The sequence below is a fragment of the Mytilus galloprovincialis genome, chromosome 5 (genome assembly GCF_965363235.1).
Source record: "Mytilus galloprovincialis chromosome 5, xbMytGall1.hap1.1, whole genome shotgun sequence".
In the NCBI taxonomy this organism is placed as follows: domain Eukaryota; kingdom Metazoa; phylum Mollusca; class Bivalvia; order Mytilida; family Mytilidae; genus Mytilus; species Mytilus galloprovincialis.
Genome location: NC_134842.1, coordinates 11,658,682 through 11,684,219, shown reverse-complemented (window position 1 = coordinate 11,684,219; position 25,538 = coordinate 11,658,682). Strand labels below are relative to the sequence as shown.

The 25,538-nt window shown below is 31.7% G+C and overlaps 1 protein-coding gene and 1 long non-coding RNA gene across 7 annotated transcripts in view; both read left to right on the top strand.

Annotated features, from left to right (window-relative positions):
* Positions 1 to 25,538, top strand: part of LOC143075147 (kinase suppressor of Ras 1-like) — a 50,185-nt gene that overhangs the window by 19,308 nt on the left and 5,339 nt on the right. The window contains exons 4-18 of one of the 6 annotated variants that reach the window (XM_076250465.1): positions 883 to 1,120; positions 1,868 to 2,050; positions 3,775 to 3,822; positions 7,039 to 7,199; positions 11,684 to 11,747; positions 13,527 to 13,616; positions 15,870 to 15,952; positions 17,356 to 17,520; positions 21,379 to 21,439; positions 21,753 to 21,804; positions 22,310 to 22,402; positions 22,625 to 22,716; positions 23,288 to 23,378; positions 23,881 to 23,969; positions 24,873 to 24,969. In XM_076250465.1, the coding sequence (XP_076106580.1) occupies positions 883 to 1,120; positions 1,868 to 2,050; positions 3,775 to 3,822; positions 7,039 to 7,199; positions 11,684 to 11,747; positions 13,527 to 13,616; positions 15,870 to 15,952; positions 17,356 to 17,520; positions 21,379 to 21,439; positions 21,753 to 21,804; positions 22,310 to 22,402; positions 22,625 to 22,716; positions 23,288 to 23,378; positions 23,881 to 23,969; positions 24,873 to 24,969 (1,607 nt within the window). Of the gene's footprint in view, positions 1 to 882; positions 1,121 to 1,867; positions 2,051 to 2,724; positions 2,746 to 3,774; positions 3,823 to 7,038; positions 7,200 to 11,683; positions 11,748 to 12,391; positions 12,473 to 13,526; positions 13,617 to 15,869; positions 15,953 to 17,355; positions 17,521 to 21,378; positions 21,440 to 21,752; positions 21,805 to 22,309; positions 22,403 to 22,624; positions 22,717 to 23,287; positions 23,379 to 23,880; positions 23,970 to 24,872; positions 24,970 to 25,538 lie in introns of all 6 variants that reach the window. The other 5 variants (XM_076250466.1, XM_076250467.1, XM_076250468.1 and 2 more) reach the window with 5 other exon arrangements.
* LOC143075150 (uncharacterized) lies at positions 10,303 to 11,430 on the top strand. The gene is made up of 2 exons (XR_012978238.1): positions 10,303 to 10,461; positions 10,612 to 11,430. It is a non-coding gene; the product is annotated as an uncharacterized LOC143075150 (long non-coding RNA).

The following is a 25,538-nucleotide window of genomic DNA, read 5'->3' as shown; positions in this document are numbered from 1 at the left end:
GCTTCAAGTCAGAACAAAAATGACCTCTCTAAGTCAAAATGCATTAAAAAGGGACATCAATCTTATTAGAATATGAAGATATTAAGTCACAATATTTTATGCAAAAGCTGACCTGTGGGAGTCATTTTATGATAAATTAAAGTCTGACATAAACTGACCTGTACAAGTCATATTATGTTGAGTGCAAGAAGGGAGACAACACTTACATCAAATTATATCTGACCTATGGAAGTCATTTTATTCTGACTTGTTTATGTCAGAGCTCTGACTGCAAAAGTCATGTGTTAACAAAAAATCTCTGTGTAGTGATATTTGACACTTTTCTATGATAAACAAGTCGCTGAGCTAAATCATTTGTGTTAATTTAAAAAGTAGGGGAACACAGAATAAATGTGTAAGATCTATGGAGCTATTGAATGTGTTCAAAGTATTAAATTTTCAATGAACTTATTGTGTTAAAAATGGGATTTTTTACCACGAGGAGCCGCATCGGAAAAGGATACTCTGAGTTTGCTAATTTACGGGAAAAGTAATCAAACTTCGTACCACGAAAATTTAACCACATATGTAAAAATGTCTCAGCTTCGAAACGAGCCATCACACATATCCAAGTTAACAATATGGACTGAGCAACAGAAGAAAACGTTACCATTACCGCCGATGCAGAAACTAATATGATTCTTGACCCAATTGCATTTGCCAATTAAAAAGTTGGAACAGGTAAAGAAGATATGACTGAAAAATCTCTATTACAGATTTGGTTCTATATTTACTTCTTTATAAGGAATCCAATTTCAGGGTTAAGGAAAGTTTATGTAATTACTACACACTGAAGATATATTTTATAAATAACGGTTTAAAGTATATAGTTTTGTGTTACAGATAAGCAGCTGCATGGAGATAGTAGAAACAGTTGTGATGGAGATGACCTTAGTTGGTCCAATTATAAATCTGCTTCCAGTAGTCCATTTAGTAGTAGTTCTCCAAAATATTCAACAGCCAGTGGCCGTCAGTCTGTGTCGTCACTACCGTCAGAGGCATCACAACCATTATCATTGCCAACACCATCACAAAGCACCCCATCATCTCCTGTACCTTATATAGATAGAGACAGAATAAGGTAAGTTATATATATATAGATAGAAACGGAATAAGGTAGATTATATATAGACAGAATAAGGTAAGTTATGTATAGATAGAGAAATAATAAGGTTAGTTATATATATATATATATATATATAGATAGAGACAGAATAAGGTTAGTTATATATAGATAGAGACAGAATAAGGTAAGTTATATATAGAGACAGAATAAGGTAAGTCATATATAGATAGAGACAGAATAAGATAAGTTATATATAGATAGAGACAGAATAAGATAAGTTAAATATAGATAGAGACAGAATAAGATAAGTTATTTATAGATACAGATAGAATGAGGTAAGTTATATATAGATAGAGAAAGAATAAGATAAGTCATATATAGATAGAAAGAATATGGTGAGTTATATATATAGATAGAGACAGAATAATGTAAGTTATATATAGATAGAGACAGAATAAGGTAAGTTATATATAGATAGAGACAGAATAAGGTAAGTTATATATAGATAGACAGAATAAGATAAGTTATATACAGATAGAGACAGAATAAGATAAGTTATATATAGATACAGATAGAAGGAGGTAAGTTATATATAGATAGAGACAGAATAAGGTAAGTCATATATAGATAGAAAGAATACGGTAAGTTATGTATCTATAGATAGACACAGAATATGGTAAGTTATATATAAGAGATATAGAATAAGATAAGTCAATTATACATCACAATCATATTTTGGTAATTATTAAATTTTATTTACAGGCGAACTCCTCCTCCAACTCCCCCTTTAGTTAGACCAAAAGCTGCCAATAATTCACGATATCCTAGTACGCCTCCGCCAAACAAGAAAAATCACCTGATACCTGAATATCAACCAATCAAGAAGAGTAAATCTCATGAGTCACAACTAGCCAATAAAGTTACAGATATAGACGGCATAAAAGCGTATGTATTTTAACATCATTTATAATTTATTATAAACCTATTTCAACACACAAATTATAGAAGAATCACACTTGCAGGCAAGGTAAACTTTCTACAGTGTAGTCATTTTATTTTGCTTAAGGCTGCTTTAGTGGTCAGGGACAAATTCACATGTTAAATTTGTTCTATGTCAGTCATGTAAGAAAACTGGACATGAATTTTAATAAATTTGTTCAATGACCATGATCGATGATAGTACTATTAACAGTACAGATCTTTGATTTTACCCTACATAAAACTGTAACAGTAATTTGAAATACTTTTTTTCAGTATTTCAAATTGCTTATGTAAGGATTTCATTTACATTGTAGCTGAACAAAATCTTTTCAGTATTTCAAATTGCTTATGTAAGGATTTCATTTATATTGCAGCTGAAAAAAATCTTTTAAATTATTTTATTACTGTAACCAACACAGTATACAAGACAACTTGCTTTCCTTTTTATGTACAAATGGTAAAAAGGTTGATTTAGGGACAGGAAAACTTTTAACTTTTTATAAAGTAAAAAGTGCCTTAGTTTGTACAGGAACATTGTTTTCAATGCACATTTTAAACTTGTCAATTATATAGACTCACTTCTATGCATACAAATAAATGAATATTTTATTATACTTTTTGTTTGGTGTGAATTACAGTGTAAATGGAGGGAAACACAGGTAAAACACTCTCTAGTGTGACCAGGTGCTGGTGTGAATCATAACACTGTGACATAGTGTGAAGTTAATACTCTGATATCTTCATCTCTTCTATAAGTTTAACACATTCTTTGGTTGGAATCTGAACACCATACAAATATGTTTTCAATGAAATATACCTTAGCGTTAATAAATTGTTATTTAAAGATAAATACACTCTATGAAAATAACTACATTTTTTAGTGTCCTGTATAAAATATTAATATGTGTGTTTTGTGTCAAAGAGGACACCTCTAGTAGCACACAGTTACAATATATCATAACCAAGTTACATTTCATAGAAAAAAAAGTGTGGTCTCAATTCAAAGTACATTCACACATACATTTTGCTGTTTGTCTCTACAAGTTATAATAGGAATTTTGTTCCATGTAAAAATAAATGTGATATTTGGGTTAGTTTTCATAAGATTTGTTGTCTTAAAATGGTGTATAGTAAACATATGGCAATCATACCACATCTCTTCATTTTTATGTTTGTGGCCTTAAAGAGATAGGGAATCTAAATTAAACATGAAAGAAAATTTTAAAATTTTGCCCAAATTAAGTGTATGTCATGTTATTTTTAGAAAAAGAATAAAAGTATGGCATGTATGGGTATGGAGCTTTTCCCAATTAATACAGGTTTTTCCATGATATTGTACGTACAATTTGTACATACATGTATAATACATTAACCAAATGATGAATATAAATTTATATTTGCGCAAATGTAACTGAATGGTGTAGTGATATTAAGGAGGGTGATTATTTTTCATTTTTTGTTGGAGTGAGATTATCCTATGATACCTTATAACCATAAGGGATAATGGGATCCTACTTAATTCCCCTGGTGTAAAGGGACCAAATCAAAGTGTGATTGTTCTCCATGAAGTTCATCAAGATTCCAATCTTCTTTTACTAATCTAACCATGTTTTAAATCATAACCGTTACCATTACCATCTAATAATCTATAAACAAAACTGCCAAACATATTATTTCTTTCTGACAAGGTTGCACAAGCAGATCATGACCATTAAAGAAGAAGAATTTGATAGTAGGTGAGGGCCCTGATGATGAAACTTTATTGGCCTTCTATCAAACCGCTTGTAATGCTTGAATTTTGAAAATCTTTTATAAACAGTCGCTTATAGGCTTGAGTAAAACTGCTGCACAAAGTATAAAATAGTCAAACAACCGGTGTATTATTATCCTAGTTAATATTTATACAAATTTTAATCTCCAATGGTATAAGGTCAAATATTCCATACAATTAATGTTAACACATGATACTTATGACTGAATCTGGTTTTGTTGTTTGATGAACTGTTTATTTTCCGCTGACTCTTAAGTCTTCTTCTTTTGCTTTGAGGTACTTGTATTTATCAGCTGACTTTGAAGTCCTTTAGTTTTGATCAGATTGAGAGATTTATCTTGATGCTAATAGTTTTGCTTGAATTTGAAATTTCTGCTAACTCTTCTCATTGTTTTGCTCTGATTTGATTCTTTCTGCTTACTCTGATAAATTTTTGGTTTGCTCAGAGAGTTTCTGCTGACTGAAGTGTTCTAGTTTTGATCAGATTAAAAGATTTCTCTTGAAACTGATATACTCTTGTTTTGCTCTGATTGGGAGTTTTCTGCTCATTCTGAAGTCTTATTATTGCTCTGATGGAGACTTTCTTTTTACTTTTAAAAAAAACTGTTTTGCTCTGAAAGAGTTTTCGGTTTACTTGAATAGTTTTCTTGTTTTGGTCTGATTGAGAATTTCTGCTTATTCCACATCTTCTTTAATTTGCTTTGATTGATAGTTTCAAGCTTACAATTATTAAAACATACTGTATACATGGAAATATTTCATGCTGTTATATTTTTTTTACAATCTAGCTTTAACTTTCTACATGTATATAATTACCGGTATTTCTAAAATTCAAACTGTTTAATTTTCATGCAGAGATGTTATTGTCAAGATAAAATTAAATTGAACTTAGTCTTGACTAAGCCTACAAAAGTTGATTCAGGATTAAGAAATCAGTTAGTAACATTTGTTATATGTGTTCATCTCCTGTTTTTTTTACAGCTGCTTTGTTCAGGAATAAAATGATTCATTAACATAATATAAATCTTAGTGTCTAATGTTCTTGTGATATTTTGCTAGTAATTAAACATCATGTTTGATACATCTGTGTCTACTAACCTTGTCTAATTTGACACATCTGTGTCTACTAACCTTGTCTAATTTGACACATCTGTGTCTACTAACCTTGTCTAACTTGACACATCTGTGTTAACTTGTCTTGTTTGATTTGACACCTCTGTTTCTACTTGTCTTTTTGGACACATCTGTTTCTATTTGTCTTGTCTAATTTGACACATCTGTGTCTACTTGTCTTGTCTAATTTGACACATCTGTTTCTACTTGTCTTGTTTGACACATAGGTGTCTTCTTTCTTTGTTTGACACATCTCTGTCTACTTTCTTTGTTTGACACATCTGTGTCTATAGCTACTTGTCTTGTTTCACACATTTTTAACCGGATTTTTGTGACAATGTCGGTTATTAATTTGGGCATGTCTTGGTTGGAACATCTCTGACAACTTGTCTTGTTTGAAACATCTCTCTCTCTACTTTCTTTGTTTGATAAATCCCTGTCTACTTGTCTTTATGGATACATATTAGTTGACACATCTCTGTCTACTTGTCTTGATTGACACATCTCTGTCAACCTGTCTTGATTGACACATCTCTGTTGACCTGTCTTGATTGACACACCTCTGTCTACTTGTCTTGATTGGTACACCCCTGTCTACTTGTCTTGCTTGATACACCCCTGTCTACTTGTCTTGCTTGATACACCCCTGTCTACTTGTCTTGCTTGATACACCCCTGTCTACTTGTCTTGCTTGATACACCCCTGTCTACTTGTCTTGATTGATACACCCCTGTCTACTTGTCTTGCTTGATACACTCCTGTCTACTCGTCTTGCTTGATACACTCCTGTCTGCTTGTCTTGATTGATACACCCCTGTCTACTTGTCTTGATACACCTCTGTCTACTTTCTTGTTTGTTTAATCTGTCTGGATGTTGGTATATATTTATATAACATACTGGGCTAAGGAAGGATGTTTGTTTAATAAATTGAAATGCAGGTTATTATATGGATTTATTGTTACCTTTATTTTACCCCTGTATTAGTCTGTAGTTTCCCTATACATAAATATAATTCTATTTTAGAAGTACTATTTAATATATATTTAGATAAAGCATATACATTGGACTTGTAATGAAATTATGATAGATATACTTACTACAATGTATAAATTATAATACATATATTTAGTGTTTATTTGATACCCTGTTGACTTATACCCTGTTACTGATACTACTCTGTCGACTGATACCCTGTTGACCGATACATTCTCTGAACTGATACCCTGTTCACTGATACCTTGTTCCTATGAAATCAACAAAAAAAAAAGTTAAGGTTTAGCAAATCTTACATCAAACAATTAAGAATCTAGTACTTTAAATTCAGAAATAATTGCGTGGATTTATATTGTGATTTCATCATTTTAGACTTAAACGTGATTTTAATTTACTTATACTGTAAATTCATTATTATTCTAGGTTTTTATAATTGAGAAAAATTCTGTTTAATTTATACAAAAAAAATTGAACATGAGTTTTGAATTAATGCAATTAATGCGATTACAGCCCTGTCACATTTTTGTCAATAATAAAAATTTACAGTATAAGTTTAATGCTGATAAATAAGTATCTATGACATAAGTAGGGGAATAAATTCAAAGTATGTCAGGAGGAGTATGATAATAGGGCTCTCCTGAATGATAAGTAGAATTTGTTCAAGTGCCATGATAATTTTTGTTGTTGTCAATTCGACAAGCTTTCTATAAGGCTGTACTAGAATGACAATGTACAACAGTCAGTTAAAAAAAATTTGATTTGGTTAAATACATTTGATTTGAACAAGTCAGCCTCATACAAATACCGCTATGATAGTACTTATTGAAATACATGTTTTAGATAGACCCTGCTTATAACAGCTTATTTCAGGTGATATAAATGGTCAGTTTAGATTTAGACCTTCAAGTATATTTTTTGTTTGGAATTGATGTAAACCAGGATGTCATAATTCTGGAGACACTATTATTATATATGTGACCACAGCTTCATGGGAGATTATTATTTGTTTTCTTCATTTTACTGCAAGTTGTATATATAACAATTATATAATTGACCTTTTTCATATATTTTCAGGTATAAAAAGAAACCAAACTTGTATCTTCCTAACAATAATGAAATATTATTCCGACGCCCTTCTGACGGGTCAGAAGCAGGTGGTAGTCGTGGTCCCTCTGGACATGCTTCACCGATTCTCCCCTCGCCCATACATTCTCCTATATATATTGATGATCACAGTGAGTATAAAACTAAGTACAATGTTGTTGTGATAAACTGGGTATTGTATTGATTGATTTGTGATTTCTTTAGGTAATTGTAAGCCATTGCCGTGTTCTTTAGGTAATTGTAAGCCATTGCCGTGTTCTTTAGGTAATTGTAAGCCTTTGCCGTGTTCTTTAGGTAATTGTAAGCCATTGCCGTGTTCTTTAGGTAATTGTAAGCCATTGCCGTGTTTTTTAGGTAATTGTAAGCCATTGCAGTGTTCTTTAGGTAATTGTAAGCCATTGCCGTGTTCTTTAGGTAATTGTTAGTCATTGCAGTGTTCTTTAGGTAATTGTAAGCCATTGCAGTGTTCTTTAGGTAATTGTAAGCCATTGCAGTGTTCTTTAGGTAATTGTAAGCCGTTGCCATGTTCTTTAGGTAATTGTAAGCCATTGCCGTGTTCTTTAGGTAATTGTAAGCTGTTGCCGTGTTCTTTAGGTAGTTGTAAGCCATTGCCGTGTTCTTTAGGTAATTGTAAGCCGTTGCCATGTTCTTTAGGTAATTGTAAGCCGTTGCCGTGTTCTTTAGGTAATTGTAAGCCGTTGCCGTGTTCTTTAGGTAATTGTAAGCCGTTGCCATGTTCTTAAGGTAATTGTAAGCCGTTGCAATGTTCTTTAGGTAATTGTAAGCCATTGCAGTGTTCTTTAGGTAGTTGTAAGCCATCGCAGTGTTCTTTAGGTAATTGTCAGCCATTGCCGTGTTCTTTAGGTAATTGTAAGCCATTGCCGTGTTCTTTAGGTAATAGTAAGCCGTTGCCGTGTTCTTTAGGTAATTGTAAGCCGTTGCCATGTTCTTTAGGTAATTGTAAGCCGTTGCCGTGTTCTTAAGGTAATTGTAAGCCGTTGCAATGTTCTTTAGGTAATTGTAAGTCATTGCAGTGTTCTTTAGGTAATTGTAAGTCATTGCAGTGTTCTTTAGGTAATTGTAAGTCATTGATGTGTTCTTTAGGTAATTGTAAGCCATTGCCGTGTTCTTTAGGTAATTGTAAGCCATTGCAGTGTTCTTTAGGTAATTGTAAGTCATTGCAGTGTTCTTTAGGTAATTGTAAGCCATTGCCGTGTTCTTTAGGTAATTGTAAGTCATTGCCGTGTTCTTTAGGTAGTTGTAAGCCATTGCCGTGTTCTTTAGGTAATTGTAAGCCATTGCCGTGTTCTTAAGGTAATTGTAAGCCATTGCAGTGTTCTTTAGGTAATTGTAAGTCATTGCCGTGTTCTTAAGGTAATTGTAAGCCATTGCAGTGTTCTTTAGGTAATTGTAAGTCATTGCCGTGTTCTTTAGGTAATTGTAAGCCCTTGCCGTGTTTTTTAGGTAATTGTAAGCCATTGCAGTGTTCTTTAGGTAGTTGTAAGCCATCGCAGTGTTCTTTAGGTAATTGTCAGCCATTGCCGTGTTCTTTAGGTAATTGTAAGCCATTGCCGTGTTCTTTAGGTAATAGTAAGCCGTTGCCGTGTTCTTTAGGTAATTGTAAGCCGTTGCCGTGTTCTTAAGGTAATTGTAAGCCGTTGCAATGTTCTTTAGGTAATTGTAAGTCATTGCAGTGTTCTTTAGGTAATTGTAAGTCATTGCAGTGTTCTTTAGGTAATTGTAAGTCATTGATGTGTTCTTTAGGTAATTGTAAGCCATTGCCGTGTTCTTTAGGTAATTGTAAGCCATTGCAGTGTTCTTTAGGTAATTGTAAGTCATTGCAGTGTTCTTTAGGTAATTGTAAGCCATTGCCGTGTTCTTTAGGTAATTGTAAGTCATTGCCGTGTTCTTTAGGTAGTTGTAAGCCATTGCCGTGTTCTTTAGGTAATTGTAAGCCATTGCCGTGTTCTTAAGGTAATTGTAAGCCATTGCAGTGTTCTTTAGGTAATTGTAAGTCATTGCCGTGTTCTTTAGGTAATTGTAAGCCCTTGCCGTGTTTTTTAGGTAATTGTAAGCCATTGCCGTGTTCTTTAGGTAATTGTAAGTCATTGCAGTGTTCTTTAGGTAATTGTAAGCCATTGCCGTGTTCTTTAGGTAATTGTAAGTCATTGCAGTGTTCTTTAGGTAATTGTAAGCCATTGCCGTGTTCTTTAGGTAATTGTAAGCCATTGCCGTGTTCTTTAGGTAATTGTAAGCCGTTGCCATGTTCTTTAGGTAATTGTAAGCCGTTGCCGTGTTCTTTAGGTAATTGTAAGCCGTTGCCGTGTTCTTTAGGTAATTGTAAGCCGTTGCCATGTTCTTAAGGTAATTGTAAGCCGTTGCAATGTTCTTTAGGTAATTGTAAGCCATTGCAGTGTTCTTTAGGTAGTTGTAAGCCATCGCAGTGTTCTTTAGGTAATTGTCAGCCATTGCCGTGTTCTTTAGGTAATTGTAAGCCATTGCCGTGTTCTTTAGGTAATAGTAAGCCGTTGCCGTGTTCTTTAGGTAATTGTAAGCCGTTGCCGTGTTCTTAAGGTAATTGTAAGCCGTTGCAATGTTCTTTAGGTAATTGTAAGTCATTGCAGTGTTCTTTAGGTAATTGTAAGTCATTGATGTGTTCTTTAGGTAATTGTAAGTCATTGATGTGTTCTTTAGGTAATTGTAAGCCATTGCCGTGTTCTTTAGGTAATTGTAAGCCATTGCAGTGTTCTTTAGGTAATTGTAAGTCATTGTAAGCCATTGCAGTGTTCTTTAGGTAATTGTAAGTCATTGCCGTGTTCTTTAGGTAATTGTAAGCCCTTGCCGTGTTTTTTAGGTAATTGTAAGCCATTGCCGTGTTCTTTAGGTAATTGTAAGTCATTGCAGTGTTCTTTAGGTAATTGTAAGCCATTGCCGTGTTCTTTAGGTAATTGTAAGTCATTGCAGTGTTCTTTAGGTAATTGTAAGCCATTGCCGTGTTCTTTAGGTAATTGTAAGCCATTGCCGTGTTCTTTAGGTAATTGTAAGCCATTGCCGTGTTCTTTAGGTAATTGTAAGTCATTGCAGTGTTCTTTAGGTAATTGTAAGCCATTGCCGTGTTCTTTAGGTGATTGTAAGTCATTGCCGTGTTCTTTAGGTAATTGTAAGTCATTGCAGTGTTCATTAGGTAATTGTAAGCCATTGCCGTGTTCTTTAGGTAATTGTAAGCCATTGCCGTGTTCTTTAGGTAGTTGTAAGCCATTGCAGTGTTCTTTAGGTAATTGTAAGCTGTTGCCGTGTTCTTTAGGTAGTTGTAAGCCATTGCAGTGTTCTTTAGGTAATTGTAAGTCATTGCAGTGTTCTTTAGGTAATTGTAAGCCATGCAGTGTTCTTTAGGTAATTGTAAGCCATTGCCGTGTTCTTTAGGTAATTGTAAGCCATTGCAGTGTTCTTTAGGTAATTGTAAGCTGTTGCCATGTTCTTTAGGTAGTTGTAAGCCATTGCAGTGTTCTTTAGGTAATTGTAAGTCATTGCAGTGTTCTTTAGGTAATTGTAAGCCATTGCAGTGTTCTCCCAACAATTTTTATATACTGTGGATTCAGTTATATTCATGGGCACCTATTTATGTGGATTAAGGCAAACTTACATGTCCGTGGATATTTAATTTTATGGTTTTGCTGAAGTCTGCATACAAGTTTATAGACAATTTGTAATTCGTTGAATTAAATGCATGTACCTTACTGTACTTATCTCTTGAATACTTCTGATTCAGTTTAACTCTACTTCTTTATACTAATTTAACCAAAGCAAGTTATAAAATTTAAGTTTATTTTGTATCCTGAGAGATCATTTATAAAATCTAAAGACAAGCATGATTTAAAAAAAATAATGAGATATACAGTAGAAATATGCATGTTTATAGAAAAGCAGATTGTAGCTCACAGCTTAGTAGTTAAACGATTGATGTGAAATCCTGGAACCCAAAAGACTAGTATGTTTGTGCATAATTCAAACCATCATAGGGTTATCTTCTTGATCTCAAAAACCACATACAAGCAGTATATTACAGTTTAATGTCTTAGAGATGGGAAGGTAACCAAAGGTACATTTAAACTCATAAATCCAAAAGTAAACTGACAAAGCCATGGCTAAAAGAAGAAGAAAAAAAAAACCAACAGACACCAACACACATTGAAAACTATAGACTGAACTCCACCAAAAACTGGGGTGAACTCAGGTGCTCTTTCTAGAAGGGTAGGTAGATACTGCTCCACATGTGGCACCCATCAAGTTGCTAATGCAAAAAGTACATCTACAAGTTTTATCACACAAACATATTGTGAAAGAAAATAATCACAATAGTTATATAGATAGAAGAAAATGTGAATTATACATCAAGGACCATATATTAAGAATGAAAACAATGTCAACAACAGAAATGGCTGTTAAAACATCTTGAGGGCATCATATTGTCTTCAACAATAAAGAATAAATCAAACAGCAAATTATCAAAATTCTATCATCAACACCAAATAATAAAAAAACATTTGGATAGGACATTAAACAAGCACTGTAGAGGTTGAGTGATTTGTTTCAACATATCTATTTTATATTTCAGATAGCTTAGTAGTTCCAAAGTCACCTAAAACACCTTATATAAACCATTATCCCTCAAATCATAGGTAAGAATCAGATGATTGATGCAGTGTGGTGTATTTATATACATGATAGTGTCATGTTAAGTCTATTATAAAACTACCAGTATATATTTTAAGATGAATGACAATGAGCAATGTTGAGAATATAAGAACTTTACAAAAAGCTACTCTGTTTGTATCCATCTTAAGGAATTTTATACTTTCACATACACCATAGGCAACCTGCCATTGATATCTGTCAATAGTAAATAAATGTCCACTAGATGGGGATGTTCTTCATTTAGAGCTGTCTTTAGTGTTAACCTTGAAGTAAGGAAAAGGGAGGTGAATAAATTCTTTTCTTCATATCCATCATGTAAATATTTTAGCTTAATTGTCTATTTTCAAAGTAAAAGGAAAGTCATTCTTCCCCATGTGTTATTACAATTAAATAACTGAGTAATATTCTGTTCAAATAATAAATAAAAATATTTTAATTCAGAGTTATTCAAAATATGTATTGTAATTTAATTGCACTTAGATTTGGACCTAACACTTTACTATATTAAAGGCTATATCTACACACGTTTGTTTAACATATCTACACATATTTGAAGGAATCAGCTCAATATTTCTAACATTTGTTTACCATATCTACACATATTTGACGGTATCTACTATATTTCTAGGTTTTCTAACACATTTAAGATCACAACTTGTGACTTCTGCCATAAACAGATGTTTCTAGGATACAAATGCAAAGAGTGCAAGTAAGGGGAACTACTCAAACCACGATGCTTGTCGCTATTGTTTTCTACCATCAAATAAGTAACTGACAATTTTCCTTTATTTGAGTGAAGACAGTCTGCGCCAAAAACTTTTACATCTACTAGTCCTGAATCTAAATATCAAAACTTGTACCTTTATAACTATATAAAATTTTGAAAATTTGGGGCATCGGACTAGTGGCTAATGGTGCAGACTGTGAAGAATTAATTTCATTTAACATGTGTACAGTTTCATTATTGGGATCATTTTCAATTAAAATATTTACTGTATATATATATATACAGGTTCATTTTTGGATTCATTTTCGTTTGCAATGTTTACAGTTTCAATTTTGATGAATGTTTTAAAAAATCATTTGAACTTAACTTTCTATAGAAATGAATGACTGGAAATATGTGCATAAAAAAACACATGAAATGTATTTGAAAGAAAAAGGAAAATCTAAAATGTTACTTATTTAAGGCCGAATTTAATTGTGACATCATGATAGTTGAGGTCATCTTTAATTTAGTCGTCTCTTACCAAAATAATGTGAAAAAGCAGTTTACTCATAAAAATAGATGTGAAATTCAGTTCAGTATAGATTTTCTTTTGTTAGCTTGATGAAAGACTGCTTTTTGATATATATTTTGGATATTAGCAGATTTTGTGTTTTTCATGTAGTTGATTTTCCACATCACATGGAATGCCTCTTGATAATCAGGTACACATTTGCACAAAACACAAGATCTGCTAATAAGGGGTTTTAAAACATTTCACCTTTGTTGACTGGAAATTTTCATTAATACTGAAATATTATTACCCAATTTATAAATTCTTATTTGTTTTGGAGATAATATTAGTAATTCAAAATTGATTACAATAACTCAAACGATCCAATCTCTAATCATTCAAAAAAACAAAAACTGAAAGAACAAACTATAACTTACCAAATAATCATTATGTAATGAAAATTTCTATGTCTATTCTACTTTCACTTTACACGGTCTGGTTGTTTTTTTATTTTTCTGTTGATGTTGTCATGTTTATTTATAGATTTGAGACAAAATTTTCTCTAATTGGAAGTATCTGTGATACGTGTCATAAACACATCCTTTTGCCTGGAAAAATTTGCCGGGAATGCAAGTAAGTCTATGAATGATCGTTCTCTCATAGTTTGAATGCTTCATATTACTGCCATTAAAGTTAATGCTTGGGCAAATTATGTAAAAGTCAATGAACATTTCTATTTAGAATTTGGAGATAATTTACCTTGTCTAAATTGTATTTTTTTAAATATCATTAACAGTAAATCTGGATACATGAAAAGACCCAAAACATGAGTTCATATAGAATTTAGAGAAATCTAAAACTCTACTTCTACAGGAAGTAGTGTGATACAATATTACTTCACTTATGTACTTAGGTGAGGTTTTGGAATTCGTGGCAAATGTTCGGTCTCCTTGGTGTTTTTCCATACAATACAAGGTAAAATTTTGCCCCATAACACCCATTTATCTTTTCATATAAGACTTAATAGCTCATGAAAGGTCATTTACCAAAATTTTAGAAGATTCTTGATTTTCTTTCTTTTGTTTTGAGACCCAAATAATACCAATGCAAATATAGGTAAAAGTCCGAGTCAGCCTTTTCCTGCCATGTTTTAAATCTCAAATATCTCGAAAAGGAGGTCCATGACCTATGGATATTTTTAGCTTATTTTTATCTTTAACGCATGCTAAAAGTATCAATTTTAAATTCTTGATTTATTAATTTTCACCTCACCTCACCTAAGTACATCCGTAAGACAGTGGAAAGTAATAATGAGCTAAGAATTAGAACTAGAGAAAGAAGATTTACACCATATCTTCTGTCATAATTGTTATAAGATATTCCAAATGAATACAGGAGTTTCTGGAAAAAAGGATTGCTGAAGAAAAAGCAGAAGAGGTTACAAAATATGGTTGACTAGAAGTTAACATTGAAGAATTGATTTTCATAGATTACAAGTTATCTTGGTTTTTATGACTAATTCAAATCTGTTATTTGATGTTTATAAAAACACAACCTTTATTTGGCTGGACTATGCCATGAAAATATGTATTTTCTATGTAGGGCCAGTTAAAGCTTCCTACATTTAGAATTTTACAAGGAGTTGTTTTATTCTAACAACTGTAAGGACAGTAACTTGGGTTATTGTACTGAAAGAGTAAACCTTGTAGTAGATAAACTATTAAAGATTTGTTTTGAGTTTGATTACATATATCAATGTTATTTTTTTACTATTTTTCGTTTTGCACAATTAGAATCTTAAAGTCAGTGACGTTTAGAACACATTGTTCTGTTCTGAATATCACACATAGAATATTGAAGCCTCTTATATGTAGAAAAAATTGTTTTGTTTTTGAACACATTAGTTAGTTCATGTATTGTTAAAATTGTTTCAAATATAGAGCATCTTGCAGTGTGAACCAATTGTTAATAAAACAGTAAACCTCACACAAAAATAACATCTATATTGAACATGAATAATACAGGGGAGATCCTGGATTTTAGAAAGGGGGTCATTGTTCCTAATAGTTGAATATATACCTCTGAGCAGAGCAAGTGCAAAGAAAAATTGTAAAATTTTATGCTTAAAATAAATATATATCTTGAAAAACTTGAAAATTTCATTTAAATGTTAAATACATGATTTTCTTATCATAAATCATGTACATGTATATGTGATTTCTGCAATGAAATCATAGGTTTTACTCTTCTAGTCAATATATTTTTACCATTAAATACTAATTTAAAGTTTTAAGGCTATTTTATACAATACAAATCGTGTCAAATAATATTACAAAGTTTACTCTCATAAAAATATGAATGGTTAAAGTTCCCAATTCATATCTATATTGTGATTATAATGTCTAGTTTACAATAAACAGACTTATTTTTGTAAGCCATTTTATTTTGCAACTTTTTTATGTAGAAAATTAACGTAAATACAAATTGTTTTTAATATGTAAACTTTCCTCATATAAATATATCAAGAAAATTTGAAATATTGCTAAAGTAAAATGTAGTGAAAGTATCTAGGGAAAAATGGTAGTTAACATCATTTTGATAGTTATGTTTTTAAGTTAGAAAACATGAATATTTACAGTTAATTGGTTCATTTTTTATAGTTTATTTGTCTTTTTCTCAGATTTAGCGTATCTCTCTTTAGAAAAATGCTAACATAAATTTGAAGTTTAGAAAGTTATAAATTTATAGTGTTGTTCTTATTGCTGACCAAGAAATTTGAAAATTGTGTAATAATTTATTATGATTTAAAAATGCTTACTCCCTACGATCTGTAGAATTTTGATATCACTGACTTGTATTAATATTTTTTTAATTTGTATATTCCAGATACAAATGTCATCGTGATTGTGCCGGCAAAGCTGCTCCATTGTGTGCTCCCAACTTGTACTTATTAGACCCTAATAGGCATGGTAAGTTATTTGAAGTGATAATAGGCAAGTCACTGTTTTAAATCTAAGGTCTTTGAACACTTAGAGTCTTAGACCCTATTAAATAGGCATGGTAAGTGTTCAAATCATCTGTGTTATCATACACAAGTCACTGTTTTAAAGGGGGCCTGGGTGGCCAAGTGGTCTAAGTAGTTACTACTGTAATCACTAGCCGGTCAACACTGAGGTTGTGAGTTCGAACCCCGCTCGAGCGGGTGCACTCGACTCCAATCTTAATTGACTAGGATTGTCAGTTTTCCTATCAAAGGTCAGTGGTTGTCTCTGGGCACTCCGGTTTCATCCACCATTAAAAACTGGCCGCCACGAAATAGCCTAAATGGGGTGCTTAAAAGTGGCGTTAAAACACCAAAAATCAATCAAATCACTGTTTTAAAGCTTTTGCAGCTTGTTGCATTTAAATGATAAAATTACATTAGAGTTTACAAATATTTTTAAGAAATACAGCCCAGATTTTTCCAATCATACATCCTTGTTGGGTTTTCAAGAGGCTAAATATGTATGTTTCACAGTATATGGATTTCCAGTTGCCAAATGTTCAAAAATGTACTATCGTAAGCTGCTTACTACATTACAGAATACAATGTATATACAGAGGACTCATTTCTTAATTGATTTTAATTGCAAGTTTCCAGTTTAAGGTTGGTGTTCTTCATGCCTTGCCTGAAAATAAAACTTACTTACATAATATAGAGAATTGAAATTGGTATTTAACACCAACAATCAATGATTAAATAATATAAATACCAGAGTGATATTCTCTATTAGAGAACACACTTTACAACACCTCTCTACATTACATTGTTGTGCCATCTATTAGTTGATAAAAGTCAGTCCATTCTGAATACACCATTCTTTACCAAAGGTATCACTCGAGTTCTCTCTCTATAGTTGATGTGTAAAAATCATAGTTTCTAGACTTTACAAACATTGTGATGCAGGAACGGAACATATACATTGACATTCCAATATTTGCTAACATGATTATCCATTTATAAAACAATTTTTGCACATTATTAAAACAAGCATTTCTCCTTTCCCCACACAGAATTTTATTTGAAAATTAGAATTGTAATGGTCCAGTTTATTGTGTATAGAAGCTAAGATTTCGTACAATGAATTAAACTAAAATAACAGACGTCTTGCTAGTTTAATAGTGTATTGAAAGCTAAAGAAATAGGTCAACAATAATGACTTAACAATTGAGTGGCGCCCTATACTGTATGTCTAACAAATAGACTTCACAACATCCAGGGGCCTGACAACACTGGTTTCGAATCCTGGTCACAGCACCAAAATTGAATAAAATCTAATAAGCGGATTTCACAACACAGTCTCAAATTTATTCTTTAACTTTATTATTTCAGGATCGCCAAGCATGGTACACAAGTTGAGACCAAACCATTCCTGTACTGAGTTTACTAAAGACTCAGAATCATCATCATGTAACTCATCGACTCCTTCATCACCATTCCTTAATCCTCATAAAGAATCTTACACTCCATCACAGGGCTTAGCCTTTGAATTCCCAGGTATGTATACACTCTTTGTTAGGATTCCACACATGTGAAACCTTTAAAATTTTAAAATATTTATAGAATGACAAGCTTCTAGTCTGACAGTTTTAAAATTTCAGGATCCTAAAAAATTTCCAAAGCTTTTTTTTTCAAAAATGTTCCTGCTTCCTATTTTTTTATTTTTTTTTATAAAAGTTGTAATAACCACTCATTAACAACATGAGAAGCCATTTTAATAAATATTTTATTGAAGATATATATCAAATGCTTCTAACCTTTCTATGTCCCCTTTGTTTTGGAAATGCTCATACAGAATGCTTATAACCACAAAACACAGATCAAGATTGAATTTTGGTGGCGTCACGTTTACTGTTCTAGAGTTATGCAATTCTGTTCTCTGACTTCAATTTGCCTCAACCTAATGCTATGAAACTTATACACAATGCTAATTACCACAAAACATAGATGTACAAATTTGGGTAGCCTAACTTTTACTGTTCTTCAGTTATGTCCCTTTAAAACTTTATGGGCATTATGTTTTCTGGTCTGTTCGTTGGTTTGTTGGTCCATTCATCTGTCTGTCCACTTCAGGTGAAAGTTTTTGATGAAAATTTTGATGAAGTTGAAGTCTAGTCCACTTAAAACTTAGTACACATGTTCCCTATGATATGATCTTTCTAATTGCAATGCCACATCAGATTTTTTACCCCAATTTCACAGTCCACTGAACATAGAAAATGGTAGTGCGAGTAGGGAATCCATGTACTATGGACACATTCTTGTTATGGTCTGAAAGCCTGGGCATCATTTGTGTCCGATTAATACATTCTCCATATATTTACACAATTAGTTGATTATTGATTTTTTGTCAAAATAGTAACTCATTAAAAAGCTGACTGACCAAAGGAAAAGAAAAGTCTTTACACTAAATTTCAGTAATAAAATTGTTTCCCCCACAAAAAGCAATAACTGCCAGCAGAAACCCTGAACTGATCAACTACAATATTTACTTAACATGTTGTTTCAATATATTTTTAAGAAATGTAGAAAAATATTATCAGATTATTACATGGCATTTTTCATATCGCATGTATTATCAGCCCTAGGTTTAATATCAGCCCAAGAGCCGCATGGCTCGAGGGCTGATATTGACCGAGGGCTGATAATACATGCGATATGAAAAATGACATGTTATGATCTTTTTATACGACCGCAAATTTTGAAAAAATTTTCGTCGTATATTGCTATCACGTTGGCGTCGGCGTCGTCGTCGTCGTCGTCCGGCGTCCGAATACTTTTAGTTTTCGCACTCTTAACTTTAGTAAAAGTGAATGGAAATCTATGAAATTTTAACACAAGGTTTATGACCACAAAAGGAAGGTTGGTATTGATTTTGGGAGTTTTGGTCCCAACATTTTAGGAATTAGGGGCCAAAAAGGGCCCAAATAAGCATTTTCTTGGTTTTCGCACTATAACTTTAGTTTAAGTTAATAGAAATCTATGAAATTTTGACACAAGGTTTATGACCACAAAAGAACGGTTGGGATTGATTTTGGGAGTTTTGGTCTCAACAGTTTAGGAATTAGGGGCCAAAAAAGGGCCCAAATAAGCATTATTCTTGGTTTTCGCACAATAACATTAGTTTAAGTAAATAGAAATCAATGAAATTTAAACACAATGTTAATGACTACAAAAGGAAGGTTGGTATTGATTTTGGGAGTTTAGGTCCCAACAGTTTAGGAATTAGGGGCCAAAAAGGGACCCAAATAAGCATTTTTCTTGGTTTTTGCACCATAACGTTAGTATAAGTAAATAGAAATCTATGAAATTTAAACACAAGGTTTATGACCATAAAAGAAAGGTTGGGTTTGATTTTGGAAGTTTTGGTCCCAACATAATAAGGGGCCCAAAGGGTCCAAAATTAAACTTTTGTTTGATTTCATCAAAATTGAATAATTGGGGTTCTTTGATATGCTGAATCTAACTGTCATGACTGTGTATGTAGATTCTTAACTTTTGGTCCCGTTTTCAAATTGGTCTACATTAAGGTCCAAAGGGTCCAAAATTAAACTTAGTTTGATTTTGACAAAAAATGAATCAGTTAGGTTCTTTGATATGTTGAATCTAAAAATGTACTTAGATTCTTGATTATTGGCCCAGTTTTCAAGTTGGTCCAAATCGGGGTCCAAAATTAAACTTTGTTTGATTTCATCAAAAATTGAATAAATGGGGTTCTTTGATATACCAAATCTAACTGTGTATGTAGATTCTTCATTTTTTGTCCTGTTTTCAAATTGGTCTACACTAAAGTCCAAAGGGTCCAAAATTAAACTTAGTCTGATTTTAACAAAAATTGAAATCTTGAAGTTCTTTGATATGCTGAATCCAAAAATGTACTTAGATTTTTTATTATGGGCCCAGTTTTCAAGTTGGTCCAAATCAGGATCTAAAATTATTATATTAAGTATTGTGCAATAGCAAGTCTTTTCAATTGCACAGTATTGCGCAATGGCAAGAAATATCTAATTGCACAATATTGTGAAATATCAAATTTTTTTTTAATTAGAGTTATCTTTCTTTGTCCAGAATAGTAAGCAAGAAATATCTAATTGCAAAATATTGTGCAATAGCAAGATTTTTTTTTAATTGGAGTTATCTTTCTTTGTCCAGAATCAACTTAAATCTTTGTTATATACAATATACAATGTATATTCACTTTTTACTACCAACTGATAAATTAAAATAATCTTTACCATTCAGTGATAACAAGCAGTTTTTTTACATCTTAATATTTTATGATGTATTTAAATGAGTAGTTATTGTTGCAAACTCCATTAGAAATTTTAATTGAGATTAGTTTTGGAATAAGGGAAAGGGGGATGTGATTAAAAAAATTGGGTTCAATTTTTCTCATTTGAAATTTCATAAATAAAAAAGAAAATTTCTTCAAACATTTTTTTGAGAGGATTAATATTCAACAGCATAGTGAATTGCTCTAAGAGAAACAAAAATTTTAAGTTCATTAGAACACATTCATTCTGTGTCAGAAACCTATGCTGTGTCAACTATTTAATCACAATCCAAATTTAGAGCTGAATCCAGCTTGAATGTTGTGTCCATACTTGCCCTAACCGTTCAGGGTTCAACCTCTGCGGTCGTATAAAGCTACGCCCTGCGGAGCATCTGGTTATCATATGCTTCAACAGTACAGAAAAATAACAGATTCATATATTGATCCTTTTACGAGGTTCCTGAAGTTTATAGAGTAAAAAAGTTCACGGTCGTCGGGCCCAAAATTTGATACATTCAATATGAAATCTTTCTATCATATACCTCAACAGAGAGAGAAAAAAAAACATTTTAATATGGACGAATCAACAAAAAAAATAATTCAACAGTATACATAATGATCGTTGTTTGGAAAAGTCAACTTTTTACAGAAACTTTCTAAATTATGTTTCAGAAAAACCTAAAAAATGCATTTATTAAATAATTTATTTGGTTTTTTTTTTTTACTTTTATTTTTTTTTATTATTTTAAACTATATACTTTCCAGTAATCAAATAATTGTTTTGTACACTACTTTGTAATGTTTTTCACTGAAAACGTTGCATTGAGATGTATTTTCCGGAATTGGCCGAGTATTACCGGAATGCCATGTGATAACGTTACGGAAAGGCATGTGATAACAATCGAAGCATGTGATAAACTTTTCATATCAGCCCGCTAAGCACCAATTCGTAAAATATGGAATTTACGTCAATTTAATGCTATTATCATACGGTAAAATTTATTTGTTATTTAGTCTAAGTATATGATAAATATATATACATCATGTTAAATATTATTACAATCAATTTATTTTTTCTACAGATAATCCTTTAGAAAATGATTTAACTGGTTCCACATACTCTGTACATACAGTCAGAAACGGGTAAGTTAAAAACAAAAATAACTCTTTTATTCAATATAATATGATCTATTAGACTTGTTTAAGTGTGAGAAATTCTAAATCATTTGCCACTTTTTTCACTAAGATAGTACCATTAAAATTGAAACTGAACTGTTCCTATCTTACAAGAAAATTTATAAGAGTCACTAGATAGTATCACTGGTGTTATGCAGAACCTGTTGTAAATAGAAAATATCTGTATGTTTCATTATATTTTACAATTTTGTGAGCTATTTAATACATACTGAGAATGACATCTACAACCAGATTAACGTTTTTATTTTTTTTATTTCAGTGATGTTATCGGCAGCAACACGTCAGATGACAGTAGTAAAACTCTGGAAGGTGTAAGTATAATAGGCGTCAATTCATTTATTTATTTCTCCAATCTTGAATTAAAAGAAAAGATGTAAATAACATGAAATAAAAGATATATAAATGGAAGAAATATTTGACATAGTACAATGTTAAAATATCTATAATAGAAAAACAAAGGATACGGGGTATCCATCCATTACATGAAATCAGTACGTGCACAAAAAAATTAAGGTAAAAACACAAATGCAAAGGAACAGAGCTTTTATTGTTGTTCATCATTTCAAAGTCACAGTTAGACCTCAACATGGAGCAAATAAACTTTTACCTCACTGCAAGTTTAAGACGACCCCTAGCACTAACTTATGTTGAATTCTTTGCAAAAATAATTGGAAATAGAAAATATTGTATACTATTGATTTTAAAAAAAAATTGTCTGTTTTGTCCTTAATTTTCATGAAATATTTTCATTAGACTGTGAAACAATAATCAGTCAATTATATTTGATTGAAAACAAGAATCTATTTCTATTTTTAGAGCAATACGTCAGAAAAGACACTGCCAGAACGAGTGAATTCAGTAGATAGTCAAGATGACCCATTAGGGGGAAATCTGTGGCGACAAAATAGTGTAAGCATAAATAATTGAATTTACAAAGTTTTAATCTAAATTTCTAATGATGCTTTCTTTAGACCATCACATCACTTATGATTTTTTTTCTTCACATTAACTTATTTTAAACTGATTAATGTAAAATAAAAATAAAATAAAATTTCAACAAAATGTTCCTCAACACAGATCAAAGACTCAAATTGGTTGTGCATGGTTGAATTAGATTATATTTCTTTTCAGTTATCTGTGACCCTAAAAGAATGGGATATTCCATACGAACAGCTTGTGATAGAAGAATCAATTGGTACTGGTAGATTTGGTATTGTTTATAAGTAAGTATTCCTATGGAGAATTGTTTTAAACCTTGTCAAGAATGAGTATGAGGCCAATCAATTTTAAAAGGTTTTGATAATGACCTAGCTATGAACAGACTTTTCACTTTGTTATGAATCTTTCATCATGGTTTAGGCATTTATTTTTTCTAAGTCTTTTATTTAAAATGATTAGTTATCAGTGATTATACTTTCAGAGTTCACAATGGTTCTGGATGCAATAGACTGTTGGTTTATTGGACAAATATTATTGGCTAGTCCAAGCAAAACATTTCACTGGAGAATCATTAGATTTAAAAACAAAACAACAAAAATAATGTTTTTTATAGGAAATGCAGACAAGGGTTTTTCTTATTTTCATTTTTGGGCGAGTTTCTATCATGTTGTCTATTGCAATATCTGTTACATATATTGCATATATTGAAATGTCTGTTCAAAGAAATTTTGATTTTAAACTTTTTGTTCTGAAATTAAATATTTGTGTCATAATATTATGATTAAATAAATCCTCCTGTTATGTTTTCACATTTTAAAAAGCAAGATATTTTAACACTAACTATATTTTTTCTAGGGGCCATTGGCATGGTAAAGTAGCCATTAAAATGTTACATATGGATTCAGATACAGATAACCAAGCTCAGCTGTCAGCATTCAAACAAGAGGTAAGTCGTCTTTCCCATACTTAATAATGTTTCTCTAATCACCTTTCTCCAGCATTCAAACAAGAGGTAAGGCGTCTTTCCCGTACTTAATATTGGTTCTCTCATCACCTTTTTTAAGAATCAGCTCATTAGATCTAAACAGTGTTTATACTTGATTTTGAATAGAAGAAAACCCTAGTCTATTCTGAAAGAATAAATGTATTTAAGGACAGGACATCATTGAACTTACAGCAACAGTTCAATATCTTGGGCTAAGTTCCCTCCAATTCATATACATTCTTGTTAAAGAAGAGATGGAATGGTATTGGAATAAATCTAATCTCCTAAACAAACTTTGTAAATCAGCAAACCGATCTTGAACATGACAATTTGTTTAAAATACCATACAGTTTTCATTTTGTTATTCAAAACAAAGGTTTGAACAGAAAAGCTTCTAGTGAACTTATCATCATTAATATATGAAATATATAATTTGATTAAAACATTTCTTTTTTTCCCACAGGTTGCAATGTTAAAGAAAACTCGTCATGATAATTTAATATTATTTATGGGTGCTTGTATGAAACCTCCACATTTAGCTATAGTTACAAGGTAAGGAATTTATAGTGTAATACTCTATTGATTACACCTGCTCTGTTGTGACTTTAAACCTGAACAAAGGTAAATATTGATTTATTGATGACGAAGATCTCATAATAGTGGAAGAAAGCCAATAGAAAAATCAGTATCCAAAATCTTTCAATCAAAATTTTCTGTCTTTTGTATTGAACCAGAAACTCTTAGGGATTAATATTTCCTCAGAGGGCTCTTGTCTTTGTACCAAAATTCATAAAGAGGTATATGATTTCTTGCTATTTTCTGTCGGATTACACCTAGGAGAATATGCAGTTTCCTACAGTTATCTATCTTGTCTATACCTAATTGCCTAAAGATATGGTGATGCATTAAGGCAATACGAATGTAGAATTTTACCATTTCACAATCAACCTTAAATCTTCAATGGATACATTAGATTTTGAAATAGAGAATGCTTTATATCTATTGAATTATTCCTTTCATACTTGTGAGATAAATGCATTTCAGTTCTTGCGTCTGTGCCAAATTGGGAAATGATAAATTTGTGATTTCCATTTTGGAACACAGATGATATTCTGCTATCAACCATTGCCTACACAGTTAATATATATATATATGTATAGGGCTGAACACTACTTGGGATTTTAAATCTTCTATTAAAACTATTTGGCAACAAACAATTATGATGCTGCATATTGTGAAGACGTATGAAAAAAAATATTGAAGCCACACCTATGGTAACAGTTCGGAAACATTTGTTTTCATTAAATAAAGAGTTAAAAGCAATACAAAATTCTTAAAGTTTCGATATTTTGTTTTAATTAGACGTTAAAAAAAATTTCATGTTGAAGATAAGGCATTACATGAAATAAATTGGATGTAAGATCATTGTACTGATTATAAACTTTTCTATTTCAGTTATTGTAGTGGCCAAACATTATATGCATATGTACGAAGTACAAAAGAAAAAGTGCAGATGAATAAAGCTATATTGGTAGCTTCTCAAATAGCACAGGTAGGTCATGTACATATATATAGTAATGTGTTAAAGTATTTATCATAACCCTAACAAGGACTGAGGATTTATGGTACATCATTGTTAGTTTATTCTTCCAAGCATGTTTTGCAACAACTCAATATAAAAAAGAAGCTGTGATATGAGTGCCAATGAGAGACAACTCTCCATCCAAGTCATAATGTATAAGTTAACAATTACAGGTCAAAGTACGGTCTTGAACACAGAGCCTTAGCTAACATTGAACAGCTAGCTATAAAGGGCCACAAAATGACTAGTGTAAAACAATTCAAACAGGAAAAAACAATGGTCTAATCTATATAAAAAGTGAGAAACACCTATAAACCACACCAACAAACTGCAACCACTGAACAACAGGCTACTGGCTAAGGACAGGTGCATAAAAATGCAACTTAAGTATGTAATTTTTAAACACTCAAGTTTCAGGAAAACTAGCTACCTTTTAATTTTGATGATTTACTATTAGTTTCAGAGTTGTGGAGCTATATTCATAAAAAAAATAATCTTTTCTATTTTTCTATTTCTATATAGTTATCGTATGTTTATAT